This window comes from Globicephala melas, chromosome 2, assembly GCF_963455315.2.
Source record: "Globicephala melas chromosome 2, mGloMel1.2, whole genome shotgun sequence".
In the NCBI taxonomy this organism is placed as follows: Eukaryota; Metazoa; Chordata; class Mammalia; order Artiodactyla; family Delphinidae; genus Globicephala; species Globicephala melas.
The window spans coordinates 114,375,682-114,397,020 of record NC_083315.2 but is presented as its reverse complement, the minus strand read 5'-3'; the positions used below and the strand labels follow the sequence as shown (position 1 = coordinate 114,397,020).

The following is a 21,339-nucleotide window of genomic DNA, read 5'->3' as shown; positions in this document are numbered from 1 at the left end:
TATAATTGATGACATAACTGATGTCACAACTGATGACATTCCAGGTGTTTTCAATATGTCAATTAACGTGGGGTTGGCCTATGAAAACTTTGCTCTGGCAGACTCTGTGTTTCTAGGATCTGGGTAATTCCAAATACCAAACTAAAGCTGAGAAAAATAAAACATTGAGGGACTTCCCGGGTGGTCCAGTGGTTAAGACTCTGTGCTCCCAGTGCATGGGGCCTGGGTTCGATCCCTGGTCAGGGAACTAGATCCTGCATGCATGCCGCCACTAAGACCCAGTGCAGCCAAATACATCAATCAGTCAATCAATCAATATTTAAAAGTAAAATAAAACATTGAGAACTAGTTGCAACATTCTTTGACTATGCCGCATTCTTACTATCTACTTGGCTCTGCTGACATTATGTAGAGAACAGGTAACATACCTGAAATGTTATTTTTGATCCCGGATGCCTACTAACAATTGCCAGCTGATGTCCCTGCTGCCACTTAAAGAACAGGCGTTGGGTCTTGGCATCAGGCAGACAGGCCTTGTGGTCCCGCATCAGATCTTTTGTGATAAACTTGCAGTGGTCCCCCGAGTGCAGTGTGGCATACAGAAGGAATGGATCGTCCTCTGAGCTGAGTCAGGCATAAGAAAGAACACAGTCAAGCACACACCCAAAGAGGCAAAGAACAGCATTCTTCACCATGCTGTTTTCTTACTCGCTTTCCTCAGAAGAGTTCTGCTTTCTTAACTGACATGATCTCAGTGATACGTAAGAGCCGCCTGCAAGTCCTAGCTGGTAGACAACACTATCTAGAACACAGATGGAAGGCTAAGGGGAAAGGAATGCTAATGCTAGGGATTCTTAGCAGCTCAACTGGGCTCTTCCACTAGAATGGAGGACTCTAACAGTAATTCTCTCTTCATACTCAAAAGCTGGGTCTCTGTGTTCCCAGGGTGTGTTTCCTATCTGCTTCATCCACCACAGAGCACACCTTTCCCTGTCTCCTTTCCTCACTCAAATTCATAATACTAACAGGGCAGGATGAAAATTTCTTGCAAAAGTAAGGGGCTGACCTCAAAGCGGAAACTGGTTATCCCCAAGCAGCTTCTGGGTAGTCATCCTGCACATCTACACATCCTGCTGTAGATCAGCACCCAAAGGCATCTCCAACTTGAGAAGAGCCAGGAGCACAAAGCCGCCAATGGGCCCTCAACATCAGCGCTGACCACTTGAATACATGTGCTGTAGAAACAGTGGTGGCTACCTTGGTTCAGGAGATCTGGACAGCAACATGTGATAAGCCCTATGCCTTGATCCAAATGACCCGAAGTGGACCCTTTAAAGTTTACCTTATACTGACGTATTTCAAGTGAAATGATAAAACAACTGGGATCTGTCTGAAAAATCTCCAGGAAAAAGAGAGAGGAAAAGAAAAGAGAAAACATGTGGAGGTTGTATGGAGCAAGGTTAACAAATGATGTTGACTGTTGGAGCGGGGCGACAGCCACGTGGGGATTCACTATACTGCTCTCTCTACCGCGTGGTTGAACAGGCTTCTTCGGCACATTAATGGAAAACAGAGTTAATGTTACAAATGTAAATACTCAAATCCAAAGCCATAGAATGTCCCTGAGTCAATCTTTACAACCGGGTTGGGAACTTCAGTGTATGCAATAAATACAGGCTCCAAACCAAACATGAGACCAATTTCCAACAGGCTTCTTGGTTATAACACTGCATTTATCCAGTTCTTCCACCTAAGAAGAATAATGATGATGGTGACAGCAACAAACATACACACCTGCCATGTACTTGGTGCTGTATGATTTGCAAGTTATCTTCTCATTTAATCCTCATGAGGGTTGCATATGAAGAAAAGAAAACAGAGAGAAGGGAAACGCCTTCCCAGACAGGAAGCGGCAGGGCCATGATTTAAACCTGGGTGGATTCATTCCCAAGCCTGCGCTCTTAAGGTTTACCCAGTATTGCCTAAGGTGACTGCATGAAGAGCATTATTATTGTCTTATAGTCCTGGAGAGATGGAAGCACCCCCCTCCCATGAATAAATAAAAGGGCTTAGCTAAAGAAAAATGGGATTTGGTTTGGGATCTGAAGCAGGGGTTAGCTTCCAGCTTTGTGCACTGAATGCCATTTGACCTTTCTTTTCGGGGGAGGAGGGGAACGCGCTGTGCAGCCTGCAGGATTCTTAGTTCCCCGACCAGGGATTGAACCTGGGCCACGGCAGTGAGTGCCGAGTCCTACCCAATGGACTGCCAGGGAATTCCCCCATTTGACCTTTTTAAGAAGAAATGATTTGGGGAATACTGACAAACCTTGAAGTTATAACATTCAATCTAATGAAACCTAGACGTGGGGCTGAGGTGCGCTCATTATCCGTGCAAAGTTGGAAGTAAACCTTTGTCGGCATGAACAGTGTGAAAACCTAAACGCATGCTGAAAGTTAATACGTGCTGTTGTGGATCTGTGCTCCTTCCGATCAGCTGCTTTTTCATACTCTGTGGACACTGTATATTTTGTCGCTGACCATGTTTTCCATGTTCCTTTGGCTTCCTGGGAAGCTGTAGCTCATAGCAACATTCCCTTTACATTGAGAATAAAATCCACAGCCCACGAGGAACTCTGCAATGTGGTCCCTGCCTTTTCTCGGACCTCAGAACTGACTACCTTCCCTCTTGCTGCCCCCAGCCCATCCACACTGGCCTGCCAGCCTTCCTCATTCCTGCCTCAGGCCCTTTTCAACACTTGCTGTTCCCTCTGCCTGGTAGCTTCTTCCCACCACCCTTCCCCCTTTCTCAAATGACTCACTCATTCCCTTCAGATCTGCCCCCTCCCAAAGGCTTTTTCCACTCCCCTCTGACCTATCCCCGACCTAGTCCCCTTCCAGCTCCTTACTCTGCTTCATGGTCTCCACAGCTTTAATCACTGCCTGGAATTACATTACCTGTTTATTTGTTTACTGTTAAGTCACAAGAGGGCAGGGACTTGGTCTTGTTCACTGCTGTTTCTCCAAGAACACAGAAGGTGCTCGTATTTGTAAAATATTTGTTAAATGATCTATTTAGGAATTTATGGCATGCATTCTGTATACTAATCTCATTTTGGGCTTTAACTTATTTCTCCTTTAACCTGATTTCCTCATCTATCTAAGTTTATCCTGCTGTAAAAACTATATTTTTGTAAGCTGTCTTAAATTTTTTTTTTTGGAATGAGGCTGAATATATATATACATACATACATACGTACACACACATGCACTTTTAAAAATGGCAAAAAATAGGTAACAAGTAGATGACTGGAGCCTAGTGTAACTCACTTAATAACTTCAATACCTACATGTTGTCAGCAAAAAAAAAGCTGGCTTGCTTTTGCACCTTTTCCATATCATCCTTCCTCCACCGGGAATTCTGCTTTAACATATGCTTCCGGCCCAGGACCAGCACTTGAAGATTCTGCTTGGCTAGTTGAGAGACCACATCTAAGAGCTAAAAAACACAAAGCCAGTCCCCAAGAGGGTCAAGGGAAGAATCTCAAGTAAGGGGATTGATTCTTGCAGATGGTAATCTCAATGGTCAAATAGTCTTTTCCGGTAAGAGGTGAGAAAACATTCCTTAAAATAACAGTCCATCTTTGCAAATAAGCATGCGGAAAATGCTCCCTTGTCACAACTTAATGTCTAACACCTGCCCACCGGCCAGGCTACACTGGATACCTGGGGAGGTTTCTAAGCATAGACCGTGTTCCCTAGAGTCCATGGGGATAGAGGCAGGGGGACTAAGAAGGATGGGGTTTGGTTCCTACACACTCCCAACCTTGTTTCAACCCAAACAGCTCAGCTTTTGTATACAGTATTTATATATTGGTATTCTGCATAGGCTTTCATTTGAGTAAAGTGTTCTACTTTTTCTTTTTTAAGTTTGTAAATGGCCAGAATACTGACTTTTCAGTCAACTTTTCCATGTCATGACTCTGCTGAGACTGCTACCTTTCACTGAAATCCCTTTTTCCTCCCAAAGGTCTGTCAATTTCCATTCTCTAGCTTATTTTCCACTCAGTGAATCTACTCCCCATTCTCTCCACTTTCCACATGTGTTGTGCGCACATGAACTCCTCTCAAAAGTTTACACTGGGATTTTTAGTAAATCTAGTACTTTGGTGAGCTTGCTTACATTCATTATTTCATAAGGAAAAGTCCATAGATTACTTTTATGTACAACCTATTACACTAAGCTATTAATGGATATTACTAAGTATAATATGTAAAAAGCTAATGAAAAACTATAACTTAAGTTATATAATAGTGTATCAGAAGTATAAAAGTTCTGTAATTTATAAAAACTGTTGGGCTGGGACTTCCCTGGTGGTGCAGTGGATAAGAATCTGCCTGCCAGTGCAAGGGACACTGGTTCAATCCCTGGTCTGGGAAGATCCCACATGCTGCGGAGCAACAAAGCCCATGTGCCACAACTACTGAGCCCACGCACCACAACTACTGAAGCCCGTGTACCCTAGAGCCCATGCTCTGCAACAAGAGAAGCCACCGCAATGAGAAGCCTGCACACCACAACCAAGAGTAGCCCCTACTCGCCGCAACTAGAGAAAGCCCATGTGCATCAACGAAGACAAAACGCAGCCAAAAGTAAATAAAATTTAAAAAAAATTTTTTTAAAAAGAAAACAACAACTGCTGGGCCTACGAAAATCACAAGTTGAAAGTCACTGAAGAAATCCTTAATTTTCTTGGGTCTTGGTTAGAAAAGGCATTTTCTTTAGTCTAGCTTCCCCTTACTCATAAATTTCTTCCCATGTAGACTTTCAGGATATTATTTAAAATTCTCTGATCAATAAAATTTCATTTATTTATTTGGTCAGTTGTCAAATATTGCTTGAGTACCTGTTATGTCTAATACACATGCAGACTCCTGTTAGTCTAATAATGAATTAACAAGGGTTGAATTTTTAAATTACTGTTTAATGCTTTGGATTTATGTATTTTTTTGGCCCATCCAACTCCATTACTAATCTTATTATTTTAGGAAACAGTAGTGAGTTTTATTATCATGAATTCTTAGTTCTAGAATTAAAGGACAGAATAGACACAAGTTGGCCACTGAATGTGAGCTGATACTCAAGCAGAGAAGTGTATCAAGACCAGTGTGAGGACTCTGACCCAAAGCTTTATGACCAGTAAAATAAAATTCTTCCCTTCAAAGCTATGAATAATGGCTTCTGTGTTCATTCAACAGTTATTTCCCAGGCCTCTCTATGTATAAGGCACATGGTAGGTATCACAGCTTACAAAATTTTGAAAGACATGGCCCCTGCCTTTAGTGAGGGAGTGCCTAATAATTTTCTTACCCAACTGTCAAGCCTGGGAAGATGGCTCTACATATACTGGATGGTTAATAAACATTTTCTGATTAGCTGAGGAATATGCCTACCTCTATTTTTAATCTCATAAAAGTAGCTCATTATTGAAAACTTGAAAAATATAGACAAGAAGGTGAAAGAAGAAATCACTCATACCTCACTACCCAAAGACTGCTAACATGTTTTTGCCAGTCTATTATTTCCATGCATTTTTACATAATCTTATAAGCCACTATTTTAAAAGTTGGGTTAGTAATTAAAAGTAAACATCTTCACTAAAAAAGTTTGGTTCATGGATTCAAACACCCCAAAAGACATTGAGAGTGCATCTCCTTCAAAGTGCATTTATAACATTCCTTTATTAAAGCTATGCTGAGATTACAGATTATTTTCACCGAGCCCAGATACAAAATGACAACTGGATTCATTAAGAGGAATGACGATTGCTTTCTAAAAATTCCTATATGAATTCCCACAAAGTTATTGTAAAGATACAAAAAAAAAATCAAACAAAACCAATTTTTGATACTGATTCCATGCATTTGAGAAGACATGGCTTAAAGAAAAACACAATTGGGTCTTCACATCTATACCTTGGCTTAGATAAATAGCCTTGCGTTTACTAATATTAAGTTAAACGTAGGGGCCCAAGGACCAGCAGAAAAGGCTTACCCTGAACTACTCTGAGGCACCATCTTGTGGCTGAGAGGTCTCTACTAGTAGCAGCTCTCTGAGAATGATGCAAACAAGGGAGAATAAAGACACAGGAAAGAAAGATGAGTGTATGGAATAGAGGCACTTGCCTGAAATTCCGTGGACAATCTAGCTATGAGCCTACTTCCTCTGGGGTAAATTCCAAGGCTGGGTCCAGTGGGCTGGGTCAGAGTCATAGGTATACTCAGAATAGTAAAGAAAAAGTAAATTCACCTTAATTCTATGTTAGATCAAAAATAAAATGGGGAGAAATTTCCACTTCTGGGAAGATGGAGTGGATGTACTTTTCCCTATTTCTTCCACCACATACAACTAAAACCCCAGATGTTATATATAAAACAAACATAAGACTTTGAAAAGTAGAGACAAAAAGGTAGACTGGCTAGGGACCTTGGGACGTGAGGAATGACATGTTGGTGTTGCTTGGATTTCCTTTTTGCCTCATATATCCTATACTTGGAGATCAAGAAGCCAGCAACCTGGAAATGCCAATGGATGCAGACAAAAAAAAAGACCAACAAAGGCCAGTTCTCACTAGCCAAAGGACCAGAAAAGACGCAGTCTAGCAACACAGAAAACCTGCTGGAGTGATAACACCAGGAGACTGTAATGTTATATGTGTGTGTGTGTGTGTGTATACACATGTAATACCTAGAGCAACCATTAAAAATGCTATACAGGGGCTTCCCTGGTGGCGCAGTGGTTGAGAGTCCGCCTGCCGATGCAGGGGACACAGGTTCGCGCCCTGGTCCGGGAAGATCCCACATGCCGCGCAACGGCTGGGCCCGTGAGCCACGGCCGCTGAGCCTGAGCGTCTGGAGCCTGTGCTCCACAACGGGAGAGGCCACAACAGTGAGAGGCCCACGTACCGCAAAAAAAAAAAAAAAAAAAAAAGCTATACAAAGAGTATACTCAAAAACATGATTAAAAAACAAAACAAAATACCCACTATAGACACATAAAAATGGAATTCTAAAAAAAGTTAAAGTAGCCCACAGGAAGGCAGGAAAAATAAAACAGAAACAGAAAACAGAGATGATAGAAAACAAAATGGCAGGCGTAAGCCCTAACGTATCAATAATAACATAAAATATAAAGGGTTTTAATACATCAATTAAAAGACAGAGCACATACCAGAATTTTATTTCTTTTTAAGCCTGAATAGTATTCCATTGTGTGTATACACAACATTTTGTTTATCTATTCATGTCGATGGATATTTGGGTTGTTTCCAAAACCCTCCTTCCTGAACTTATCCTGTAATGAATATTCCTATATACGAGGCATATTGATTATAGCTATTTTGCTGGAAGAACTGGCATAGAACTTCTAATGTCTGTAGACATCAAATCCCAAAGACTTTAGAGTTTTGAAGATCTACAGTCCACACAACTCAGGAAATGTCAGAGACTGCAGAGGGGGAGGTAAAAAGTTAAGAATAGGGAGAGGAAGTTACACTTGCTATTTAGGATTACTCAGAAAAGCTCTTGCTCTCATTGGCCTCTCCCACCTCTCAGGCAGCTTTTCTATTTCCTGAGCATCCCTATGCACTTATTTCTACCACATGTAGCTCTGCCAATTGTATTTTTACCCTAAGCTCAGGAACTACCTTTCAGAAGTTTTACACCAAAAGTAAGTCACTTATGAGTAATGTCACTTATGAATTAAAAAAAAAAAAAAACCCTCTTATGTATTCCTACCAGAGACAAAACAAATTAGAATAGAAGCCAAACCAGAAAATGTTTGCACCAAATATTAAGCTGCAACTTGTTTTTACTCTTCTGGTCTTTGGAGAATCATCCTTTAGACATCTTAAGGAGCAATGTGGGAGGGGAGGTGGGTGAGATCTGATTCCAGCTTAACCTTGAGATACTGAATACCCAGAGTTCTGGAATCAATTTGGAATTTTAAATATTCTCTAGAATCAGCTGTACTGTGCATTTTGCTCTACTGTGTGGCTCAGATTCCAGACTCCTTAGGCAAGTCCAGAACTGTCCTCACCATCTCTGGGTTCTCCAGGTTGAGAACATCCCAGAGTGGATCTTTTTTTTTTTTTCCCTTTAGTATTTATTTATTTGCTTGCACCGGATCTTAGTTGCAGCAGGCAGGCTCCTTGGTTGTGGCTTGCCAGTTCCTTAGTTGTGGCACACGGGCTCCTTAGTTGTGGCATGCAAACTCTTAGTTGTGTCATGCATGTGGGATCTAGTTCCTTGATCAGGGATCAAACCCGGGGCCCCTGCATTGGGAGCATGGAGTCTTTTTTTTTTTTTGCGGTACGCAGGCCTCTCACTGTTGTGGCCTCTCCTGTTGTGAAGCACAGGCTCCAGATGCACAGGCTCAGCGGCCGTGGCTCACGGGCCCAGCCGCTCCGCGGCATGTGGGATCCTCCCGGACCGGGGCACGAACCTGTGTCCCCTGCATCGGCAGGCGGACTCTCAACCACTGCGCCACCAGGGAAGCCCCAGGGAGCATGGAGTCTTATCCACTGCACCACCACAGAAGTCCCCCCGAGTGGATCTTGGCTTCTGTCATCAGGACTGCCCTAAGCTCAAGGAAACTCTTCCACATCTCTCTCATTTAAACCTAATCCCTGTTCAGAGTCTCAAGGGGAGGATGGCCTTTTCCAGGATACCGACCATTCTGTACACATGGATATTTGTCACATACTCCTTTATCCTTCCTATGAAGGCCCAGTTTGGTCTTGGATGAACCCTGAAGACAATAAGTCAGACACAAAAGGATGAATATTGTATGATTTCATTTATACGAGTTACCTAAGAGTAGTCAAATTCACAGAGACAGAAAATAGAATGGTGGTTGCCAGGGGCCAGAGAAGGGGAAATAAGGAGTTATTGTTTAATGAGGACAGAGTTTCAGTCTGGGAAGATGAAGAAGTTCTGGAGATGGATGACGGGGATTGTTGCACAACAACGTAAAGTACTTAATGCCACTGAATCATACACTTGAAAATGGTTAAAATGATACATCGTACGTTACGCATGTTTTACCACAATAAAAAGTTTTACTATAGAAAATTTTAAATACAAACAAAAATAAGCAGAATAGCATGATGTGCCCATCACCCAGCTTCAACAATTATCAGGTCACGGCCAATCCAATTTCATCTATATCCGCACCTACTTCTGCCTTGGATTATTCTGAAACAAATCCTAGACATCATATCATTTCAACTGTGAATATATCAGAATGTATTTCTAAATATAAGGACTCTTAAAAAAATAAGCATAATACCATTATCACATCTAAAAATTAACAATAATTCCTTAATATCAAACATACAATCAGTATTTACATTTCTCTAGGTTACATACTTTTTAAAAAAATCGGCATCTAAAAGAACTCCATACATTGCGATTGCTTGACTGCAGTTAAAGAAATGCAGAGGCTAGTCTGATGGAAGTTCCCACATTTAGATTTTGCTAACAGCATCCCTGTGGTATCATGTAACATATTCTCTAGTCTTTCTATGTTTCCTATAAATTGGTAGTTAGACCTAGAGACTTCATCAGATTCAAGGGTTTTTTGGTATGTATGAGTGTGCATGTGTACATTTAAAATTGTGGCCCTGATAAAGTGAAAAGGTCAGTTCATTCATCAAAAATGAACAACTTCTCTGTCAGTCACTAGGCAGAGGGTACTGGGGATGCAGATACTGATAGAAAGACACATTTATCCCTAGCCTCCAGGAGGTTGCAGTCAAATGACTGTAATGTGATGTAAAAAGTGCTAAGGAGGAGGACAAAGAATGGGCACTTAAATCAGACCAGGGGTAGGGACAGTGGTCAGGGAAGTCGCCACGAAGGAAGCAACGGCTGAGTTGTGTTTTCAGATGAATTAATCCGGGCAAGGAATGGGAGTTTCCAAGGACAAGAAGCAGCATGTTGAAGGTGGGGGCTCTTTATTAGCGTGCTGAATTCAGGGAACCGCCGAGGTGTGGGAGGTTGACACAGGAGTGTGAGATATAAGGCTGGAAATGACTGTAGGGGTCAGATCACAGGGGTCCGTGTAAACCATGATAAGGAATCTTTTACCACCTAAAAGCAGTGGAGAAAAACAAAGGATTTAAACAGGAGCGTGACATGACTACCCATTTAGAGAGGTCAAAATTGTGGATTGCAAGAAGGCTGGACTAGAATAGGGAGATCAAGTAAGGGGAGTTCTGCAGTAATTCAGGTAACAGATAATAAGAACTGAGGTGCTGGCAGTAAGGATGGAGAGAAGGGAGCCCTCTGTGAGTAAAGCAGAACTGATCAGACTTAGTCATTGACTGAATGTAGGAAACAGGGAGAGGAATAAACCAAAGAAGAGTTGGACAACTGGATGGATGATGGCAGCGAGACAGGGTCTATGAGAGGTGGAGCTCGTGATATCCCCAGGTGGGAGATGCCCAATGGGCAGCCAGTCAGGTGACTCATTTAGGAGAGGGCTTTGAGATAAAATAAAGATTTGGAGTCATCAGGAAACACATATGGGCAGGCACCATCAGCAAATGGAAGAGGTCTAACAGACTCAGAAGGAAAGGAGCAGAGGATGAAAACTGAGGAATACTATTACTTAAATGATAGAGTTATAAGAAAAGCCATTCATGGAAGCTGAGGAATGGCCAGAGAGATAGAAGAAAACCAGGAGACAGTGACCAGTCTCTCAGAAAGACTATAAGGAGCGTTTCAAGAAGGAAGGAGAGATGAGGCATCAGCGCTACAGAAACACCAAAACATGGCCTGCACCCCAGAGGCGGCACTTTGATGATGCCATGGGGGGCAGGATGGCGAATTCACTTGGTTTCCTAAACTCCCTCTATAAAGCTGCAGTCTGCTTTGTCCAGAGAGACTGTCTTACAAGCACGGCTCTTTTTTGCTTACCAAAAATCACAATCAATTATGCTTTTCATTTCAGATACTGAGTGGTGTGGCCTCTTTAGAACCTCCAACCTTCCAGAAGCTTCACTGAGTAAGGAAGAGGTTTTGTTTTTGTTTTTTTAAGATGGAATAGACTTGAGAATGTTTCTCTTCTGGTCAGGAAAAGTCAATAGCAAGGTAGAGGCTGAAGATACAGGCATAGAAGGGATAATTGCGAGAACAAGGTTCTGAGAAAGGGGGAGATCTAGAGAACAGGCAATGAGAATACCTCTTGCACCGAGGTGAGTTTGAGCACAGGCTCGTTGGTTTGATTGCGTGGTTGGTGCACCTGTGTGCGGTGACTACATCAACACGTGAGGTCATTTCTCCTGATAGCTTCCATTTTCTGTGTGCCACACGTGAGTCAGTGGCCCAGGGAGGCTGGAGAGGGTGGTAGAGGAGGCTTGAGGGCTGCCTGTGGCGCAGATGAGATGCAGCTGGCGCGAGACTGGGAGTGGGAGCCAAGCAGACTGCGGATGTAAAAGCGCAAAAGCCCAGGCGAGGCTGGAGGTGGCAGCAGCGGGGACAATGGGACGATGTACAGCCCTCTGCATCCTGGCTGCAGTGTGGGATAATGATCGGGATAACAATCGATCGGCTGCCCCTTGCTCCACGTAAACATTTGGTCAAAAGGCATTTCCAGGTGGAACCATAATGGAAACATCAGTCATCTAATATCACTCTATCTATTTACTATTAAAGATACCAGTCCAAATTGGTATTTACATAGTATAAGATCTGTGGTTTGGGGTTCTGGCCTGAGTCAGGAATTCCAAATTCCTATCTCATTTATTTGTTCAGATCTCTTTAATTCTAAAATGTGAATAAGGTGCCCCCGACCCTCCTTAACAGCGTTGTCATTTATCAAGTCATCATCAACAAACATGTAAAATGTCATCACTCGCAATTTGTAAAATGAAAAGATTTTTGGAGAAATGATCTCCAAACCACCTGGCTTTCAGGGCAGGCTCTTTCTAACAATGTCTCTTCCTTTTAATGACTTCAGGAAACACCTAGTGGTCTATTTGATAAGGTGGTCCCAGGGGGCTGCATTTTAGTGCTGAAGTCTGTTTCCTTCCTCAACTACCTCTCTCTCCACCTTCTGTCCAACCTCCCTGCCCCCCTTTAATGAATCAGTGAGGGAACTGTGAGAAGCTCTACTTATCTTAGCCTTAGGAGCAGCCCCCCAATTCTCTTCTGCTGTTAGAGCCCAGCACTCCGTGGACACTGCACCCAGTGTCATTCCCTGGCAGCTTCTGATGCTGCTATTCGATGTGTGAAATGAATGAGTGTCAATTGCTCTCAGGAACCAAGGAAAGTTTGAAGATTCTTGCACTCAGCCCTGGATAGTTTTCTTTAAAGATCTGATACAGAAGGGGAGCTTGATTAAAGTAGAAATTATTCTCCCTGGAAACAGTTAGAAGCTGTTATAGGTGCAAACTGCAACCAGGTAGCATGTTTGAGGAGCAAGGCCTCATGCACTCGATGGGTCTAAGCTTTTGGAGGCCTCACTTTTCTCAGATAAAGCCATGCAAGTGCTCACACCAAGGAGGACATGAGGTGATTTCATCTTTGAGCTGCCCCCTCTTTACACACACACACACACACACACACACACACACACACACACACACACACACCCTGTAGTTCAGCATCTGAGCTGGGGAAGGAAAGCAGATTAATTTTAAACAGAATGTTGACATTAAAGAGACTACTTTGAGTTATTTATAAGTAGAAAAACTTAAAATTCCATAAAAAATTAAAGAGAAATTCTTAAAACAACCACAAATAGCCTGCATATTGTTCCAACATGAAAAGATACCGATTACACACCAGTTACACACTGGTCATTTGGAACCCTAAAGCCAGGAAACACATGTCCACTTTTTATGCTATTGCTTCACTAAAGACAACCTCATGGCAACATGGGGCGTGAACTAGGATGGATGGTCCGGGGGGGTTTCCTATTGGAGTCTGGGTGTCTTTCAGGATATGATGGTGTTAAGTCAAAGGCAGACAAGAGAAAGTAGGAAAAGAAAATAAAGACTCTTTGGATCATTTTCTTTCATGCATTAATTAATTTTGACAATTGTTTCCTACAAACTAAGACAAAATGAAACCACTTCAGGGCACAATGATTGATGAACTCTATGGAGGCAGTGTTGTCAAACTCAGAAGACCACAAACACAGTGTTTGTAACTGATGCACTGTGCATTCCACAAAGTTAACAGCAGAAGAAACAAGGGAAGTCATAACTTATACTAGAACAATGGAGTTTTCTACTTGTTTCTATGTTCCTACAGGCTGCAGGTAAGCTAATATCCAGTTTCATTCTCTTCTTTGTCTTTGTTCCTTTCACTTTTCTCTTGAACTATGTTTTGGAAAGAGAATCCCTGTCTTAGAAATAGTCCTTGAGTGAATGCTGAATTCACCATTTTTCTGTGTACCTCTGGAAATGCCACCAAGGAGGAGAGTGCAGGAAACTCACCAAGGTTGTGGCTCAAGGCTCTCACATGTTTTCATCTGCCAGCTACTCACTGGTAGTCTCAGTCTCAGTTCTACGTTTGAGAGTTACTGCTGCTTGCCAGAGAGAGTGGAAGGAAGAAATATCACTCTTTACTTAAAGGTCAATGATATTTCCTTGCTGAACTGTTCAAGCGCTGTATACCGTGTAAGATCCAGATGAGCATTTAATGAAGATAGGAGTATTGGAAGAAGGTGAGAAAAGGAAGTGTTTTAGAGAAGCAGCAGAAGCTGGGGTGAGGAGAGAGGGGGAAGCTTTCACTGGGTGGTATTCAAGGAGTGGAAATTTCATAAGCCTGGTGGCATAGTTCCAGAAAGGAGAGGCTGACACTGAGCTGGAGTCCTGCTCCCACCTCTGGGACCATGTGCTTTAAGCACAGATTTAAAACTCTGATGACTGACTGAGTCTAAAGCTCTTTCAATCTCTTGGAAGAAAGTATATACACAAAATACTACTACTTTATTATGATGTCATAAATGATCCCACTGGTTTATATGAGACTCACCGTGTCCTATATCCTGCTTTCGTTAGTCATTGATATTTTAGGGAGATTTCAATGATCTCATGTTGTCTTTAATCAATGAAACAATTCTACTAAGGAAGAGAAATGCCCTTCCTGACTTGGGAACATCCTGTCAAGTGTGGGATGTGTTTCCTGCCTGCCATGTCTTCTCCAGTCTATGCCATTAGCATCCACACAGTTATCCAGCCTTTTGGAAAATGATTAAACATTTTCTAAATGTTCAGAACATTAAGCTGGATGGATTTCCCCAGCCAGCTGAGAGTCAGAGCTGACTAGAAGACAGCAGATTTGGCTCCTGACTCATGGTGTGACTTTTCTCCAAACATTTACATGCATTCTTTGGTCTTTTTAGTTTTTGTGTAAAATATCTGTGTTTCCTTGATCACTGTGAGGCAGGAAAGGATAGTATTTTGAAGACTGAAAACTAATTTCAGGAAGATTAAATTAACTTATTCTGATGCATATTAATTTCCACTTTTAAAAGTTAATTAGGGCTTCCCTGGTGGCGCAGTGGTTGACAGTCCGCCTGCCGATGCAGGGGACACGGGTTCGTGCCCCGGTCCAGGAAGACCCCACATGCCGCGGAGCGGCTGGGCCCGTGAGTCATGGCCGCTGAGCCTGCGCGTCCGGAGCCTGTGCTCCGCAATGGGAGAGGCCACAGCAGTGAGAGGCCCGCGTACCACAAAGAAGAAAAAAAAAAAAAAAGGTTAATTAAAAACATCCTAGGGTTCTAGATCCCGTCCATGTACAGGGAATAATTTGTTCACACTGGGAAAGTATGTAAACACTTTCAGGCTCATAAGCCACCCATTTAATGACTAAAAGAGAAAGAATATGATAAGTAGGGCTCTGGAGGACTGAAATTTTGTGTAGCTTCTCCATGCCTGCATTGCTTCACACAGCTTTTGTCTTGGTACAGAGCCATACACAATTGTACACTATAGCAATTTGCTCTTTTTTCTGGAACAGCCCTGTCAGTTCAAAACATATAAAACACCTAGGTATATAAAAGATACCTTGGACATCTCCAGTTAATGTTCCAAGCTGTCTATCTGTACAGTAGAAGGGTTTACACAGTAAACGAAACTAACAGAGACATAAAAGAGACTTTTCCAATTTATATCTACTATTTAATAGCATAGTGATTAAGTAATAAAATAGTAATAGTAATTAAGAGCACAATCTTTAGCATCCAGCTGCCTGGGTTCAAATTTTGGTTCTACGAGGTCAGAGCTGTGTGGACCTCTGTTACATTTCCTCTTGAGCCTCTGTTTCAACATTGGTAAAATGGAGATACAAACTGGCTTATTATGGAGATTAATTTCGATGCATGTAGATACAAAGCACATGGAAAAATATTCAATAAATATTAGCTATTATTAGACAGTACAGTCTGGATTAGTAAATTTAGACCTCCCAAGCCCTACTGATCCCCCCAAACACCCCCCCCCCCGCCAAAAAAAGAACAACACAAAAGGAAAAGGAAAGGAAAGAGAATAAAATTTTAAAAGAGAAAGAAAAGAGAGATTCTTTTGGTATTATCATAGACTTGGGTGATTTTTGTGTTTCTCTCTCAACATGTTGAGTAGAACATAAACGTTCAGGTTTAGAAGGCAAAAAGAACATGTGCATCTAAACTTAATCCCACTTGAAACTCCCAATAAAACTCCCAAAAAACTCCCAATAAAACTCCCAAAAAACAGAGTCTTTCTAAAATGACAAACCCACAGAAACATGGAGAATAAGAGGGGAGACAACATCAGTAAAATCTGGAAGCTAGAAAGCAGACAGACAAGTGGTAACCAACCCTGCAGATCCAATGGAGTCAAATTTGAAGATGGGTCAGCTAAGATCCAACCCAACCTCTCAAGACTCCAGAACTAGAAGCAAAGGGGGGAGGCTAAATGGGGGTGTGTGGTTAACTAAGGAGAATCAGGTAAAAGCTGCTGAAGAAAATTTAGATTCCTAGATTTGTGTGCCCCTGCCCCCATCCATATTGCCCCTGCTGGGGTAGGGGAGGGAAGTCTGAAGATTCATTACGAGGATGTGGTAAGTCAGAGGAAATCTAGCCTGGCATACCAAGCACATGTGACAGTGTGATCACCATGCTGAAAGTAGAGATTAAGTGAATGCATGCATATTGAAAGCAAAACGCAGAGAAACTCAGATTTTCCCCCCGTGATTGGCCCTCAGAACGCTGGCAGGAAGGCCTTTACCCTGCAGTCAGAGGACTGAAAACTCTCCTTTGGGGAATATGACCAGTGAAAAAGGAAAAAAAACCTAAAGATTCTGATTATTGGGAACTCCCCAACAAATGACCCACCCAGTTCACCCGGCTGGTGAAGTCAACTGCAACAAGCCCCACCTACACAGTCAGAGCTTCCAATCAGCTCTTTAGATCATCTTGAACCATAAGCAGACAGCAAAGAATTATCAGACAGCTGTGGAGAGCCTGCAAAATGTTAGACTCTAAAACAACTAAAGAAAACAAAAACCTGAAAAAGCGAAGACTACAAAAGGAGAAGGCAAAACCCCCAAAAAAACCTCTCATAAAAATTCTGTAAGGGAGACTTTCAAGATGGCAGAGGATTAAGACGTGGAAATCGCCTTCCTCCCCACAAATGCATCAGAAATACATCTACATGTGGAACAACTCCTACAGAACACCTACTGAACACTGGCAGAAGACCTCTGACCTCCCAAAAGGGTCTTGGTGCTCTGGCTATGTGCCAGGCCTGTGCCTCTGAGAAGGGAGAGCCAAGTGCAGGACATTGGTCCACCAGAGACCTCCCGGCTCCACATAATATCAAACAGCGAAAGCCCTCCCAGAGATCTCCATCTCAACGCTAAGACCCAGCTCCACTCAACGATGAGCAAGCTCCAGAGCTGGACACTCTATGCCAAACAACTAGCAGGACAGGAACACAACTGCACCCATTAGCAGAGAGGCTGCCTAAAATCATAATAAGGTCACAGACACCCCAAAACACACCACCGGATGCGGTCCTGCCCAACACAAAGACAAGATCCAGCCTCATCCACCAGAATACAGGCACTAGTCCCCTCCACCAGGAAGCCTACACAACCCACTGAACCAACCTTAGCCACTGGGAGCAGACACCAAAAACAACGGGAATTACAAACCTGCAGACTGCAAAAAGGAGACCCCAAACACAGTAAGATAAGCAAAATGAGAAGACAGAAAAACACACAGCAGATAAAGGAGCAAGATAAAAATCCACCAGATCTAACAAATGAAGAGGAAATAGGCAGTCTACCTGAAAAAGAATTCAGAGTAATGATAGTAAAGATGATCCAAAATCTTGGAAATAGAATGGAGAAAATACAAGAAACGTTTAACAAGAACCTAGAAGAACTAAAGAGCAAACAAACAATGATGAACAACACAATAAATGAAATTAAAAATTCTGTAGAAGGAATCAATAGCAGAATAACTGAGGCAGAGGAACGGATAAATGACCAGGAAGATAAAATAGTAGAAATAACTACCATAGAGCAGAATAAAGAAAAAAGAATGAAAAGAATTGAGGACACTCTCAGAGACCTCTGGGACAACACTACATGCACCAACATTCAAATTATAGGGGTCCCAGAAGAAGAAAAAGACTGAGAAAATATTTGAAGAGATTATAGTTGAAACTTCCCTAATATGGGAAAGGAAATAGTCAACCAAGTCCAGGAAGCACAGACAGTCCCATACAGGATAAATCCAAGGAGACACACACCAAGCCACATATTAATCAAAACTATCAAAAATCAAATAAAAAGAAAACATATTAAAAGCAGCAAGGGAGGGCTTCCCTGGTGGCACAGTGGTTGAGAGTCCGCCTGCCGATGCAGGGGACACAGGTTCGTGCCCCGGTCTGGGAAGATCCTACATGCTGCAGAGCGGCTAGGCCCGTGAGCCATGGCCACTGAGCCTGTGCGTCCGGAGCCTGTGCTCCGCAACGGGAGAGGCCACAACAGTGACAGGCCCACGTACCGCAAAAAAAAAAAAAAAGAAAAGAAAAACAAAGCAGCAAGGGAAAAACAACAAATAACACACAAGGGAAGCCCCATAAGGTTAACAGCTGATCTTTCAGCAGAGACTCTGTAGCCAGAAGGGAGTAGCAGGACATATTTAAAGTGATGAAGGGGAAAAACCTACAACCAAGATTACCCTACTCAGCAAGGATCTCACTCAGATTTGACAGAGAAATTAAAACCTTTACAGACAAGCAAAAGGTTAAGAGAATTCAGCACCACCAAACCAGCTTTACAACAAATGCTAAAGGAAATTCTCTAGGCAGGAAACAGAAGAGAAGGAAAAGACCTACAATAACAAACCCAAAACAATTAAGAAAATGGTAATAGGAACATACATATCGATAACTACCTTAAATGTAAATGGATTAAATGCTCCAACCAAAAGACATAGACTGGCTGAATGGATACAAAAACAAGAACCGTATATATGTTGTCTACAAGAGACCCACTTCAGACCTAGGGACACATACAGACTGAAAGTGAGAGGATGGAAAAAGATATTTCATGCAAATAGAAATCAAAAGAAAGCTGGAGTAGCAATTCTCATACCAGGCAAAATAGACTTTAAAATAAAGACTATTACAACAGGCAAAGAAGGACACTACATAATGATCAAGGGATCAATCCAAGAAGATATAACAATTGTAAATATTTATGCACCCAACGTAGGAGCACCTCAATACATAAGGCAAATGCTAATAGCCATAAAAGGGGAAATCAACAGTAACACAGTCAATAGTAGGGGACTTTAACACCCCACTTTCACCAATGGACAGCTCATCCAAAATGAACGTAAATAAGGAAACACAAGCTTTAAATGATACATTAAACAAGATGGACTTAATTGATATTTATAGGACATCCATCCAAAAACAACAGAATACACTTTCTTCTCAAGTGCTCATGGAACATTCTCCAGGATAGATCATATCTTGGGTCACAAATCAAGCCTTGGTAAATTTAAGAAAATTGAAATGATATCAAGTATCTTTTCCAACCACAACGCTATGAGACCAGATATTAATTACAGGAAAAAATCTGTAAAAAATACAAACACATGGAGGCTAAACAATATACTATTAAATAACCAACAGATCACTGAAGAAATCAAAGAGGAAATCAAAACATACCTAGAAACAAATGGCAATGAAAACACGACGATCCAAAAACTGGGATTAAGCAAAAGCAGCAAAAGTTTAAGAGGGAAGTTTATAGCAATAAAATCTTACCTCAAGAAACAAGAAACATCTTAAATAAACAACCTAAAGCAATTAAAGAAAGAAGAACAAACCCCCAAAGTTAGCAGAAGGAAAGAAATCATAAAGAGATCAGAAATAAATGAAAAAGAAATGAAGGAAACAATAGCAAAGATCAATAAAACTAAAAGCTGGTTCTTTGAGAAGACAATCAAAATTGATAAACCATTAGCCAGACTCTTCAAGAAAAAAAGGGAGAAGACTCAAATTAATAGAATTAGAAATGAAAAAGGAGAATAACAACTGACACTGCAGAAATACAAAGGATCATGAGGGATTACTACAAGCAACTACATGCCAATAAACTGGAAAACCTGGAAGAAATGGACAAATTCTTAGGAAAGCACAACCTTCTGAGACTGAACCTGGAAGAAACAGAAAATATAAACAGACCAATAACAAGCACTGAAATTGAGACTGTGATTAAAAATCTTACAAAACCAAAAGCCTAAGACGAGGTGGCTTCACAGGCAAATTCTATCAAGCATTTAGAGAAGAGCTAACGCCTATCCTTCTCAAACTCTTCCAAAATATAGCAGAGGGAGGAACACACCCAAACTCATTCTATGAGGCCACCATCACCCTGATACCAATACCAGACAAAGGTGTCACAAAGAAAGAAAACTACAGGCCAATATCACTGATGAACATAGATGCAAAAATCCTCAACAAAATATTAGCAAACAGAATCCAACAGCACATTAAAAGGATCATACACCATGATCAAGTGGGGTTTATCCCAGGAATACAAGGATTCTTCAATATAAGTAAATCAATCAGTGTGATAAACCATGTTAACAAGCTGAAGGATAAAAACCATATGATCATCTCAATAGATGCAGAAGAAGCTTACCACAAAACTCAACACCCATTTATGATAAGAACCCTCCAGAAAGTAGGCATAGAGGGAACTTACCTCATATAAAGGCCATATATGACAAACCCACAGCCAACATCGGTCTCAATGGTGAAAAACTGAAACCATTTCCTCTAAGATCAGAAACAAGACAAGGTTGTCTACTCTCATCACTATTATTCAACATAGTTTTGGAAGTCCTAGCCACAGCAATCAGAGAAGAAAAAGAAATAAGGGGAATCCAAGTCGGAAAAGAAGAAGTAAAGCTGTCACTGTTTGCAGATGACATGATACTATACATTGAGAATCCTAAAGATGCTACCAGAAAACTACTAGAGCTAATCAATGAATTTGGTAAAGTAGCAGGTTACAAAATTAATGCACAGAAATCACTTGCATTCATATACACTAATGATGAAAAATCTGAAAGAGAAATTAAGCAAACACTCCCATGTACCATTGCAACAAAAAGAATAAAATATCTAGGAATAAACCTACCTAAGGAGACAAAAGACCTGTATACAGAAAACTATAAGACACCAATGAAAGAAATTAAGGACGATACAAACAAATGGAGAGATATACCATGTTCTTGGATTGGAAGAATCAACATTGTGAAAATGACTATACTACCTAAAGCAATCTACAGATTCAGTACAATCCCTATCAAACTACCAATGGTATTTTTCACTGAACTAGAACAAAAAATTTCACAATTTTATGGAAACACAAAAGACCCCAAATAGCCAAAGCAATCTTGAGAAAGAAATGGAGCTGGAGGAATCAGGCTCCCTGACTTCAGACTATACTACAAAGCTACACTAAACAAGACAGTATGGTACTGACACAAAAACAGAAATATAGATCAAAGGAACAGGATGGAAAGCCTAGAGATAAACCCACGCACATATGGTCACCTTATCTATGATAAAGGAGGCAAGAATGTACAATGGAGAAAAGACAGCCTCTTCAATAAGTGGTGCTGGGAAAACTGGACAGCTACATGTAAAAGAATGAAATTAGAACACTCCCTAACACCATACACAAAAATAAACTCAAAATGGATTAAAGACGTAAATGTAAGGCCAGACACTATCAAACACTTAGAGGAAAACATAG

General features: G+C 41.4%; 1 protein-coding gene across 6 annotated transcripts in view; it reads right to left on the bottom strand.

The window, feature by feature from the left end:
- Window positions 1-21,339, bottom strand: part of PRORP (protein only RNase P catalytic subunit) — a 138,086-nt gene that overhangs the window by 11,078 nt on the left and 105,669 nt on the right. For all 6 annotated transcript variants that reach the window (XR_009563095.2, XR_009563098.2, XR_009563096.1 and 3 more), the window contains exons 6-7: window positions 3,348-3,496; window positions 429-624 (exon numbers count right to left, since the gene is read on the bottom strand). Coding sequence is in view for 2 of the 6 variants with exons in the window: in XM_060294743.2 (XP_060150726.1) it covers window positions 429-624; window positions 3,348-3,496 (345 nt within the window). In the remaining 4 variants the exon portion in view is untranslated. The remainder of the gene's footprint in view (window positions 1-428; window positions 625-3,347; window positions 3,497-21,339) is intronic.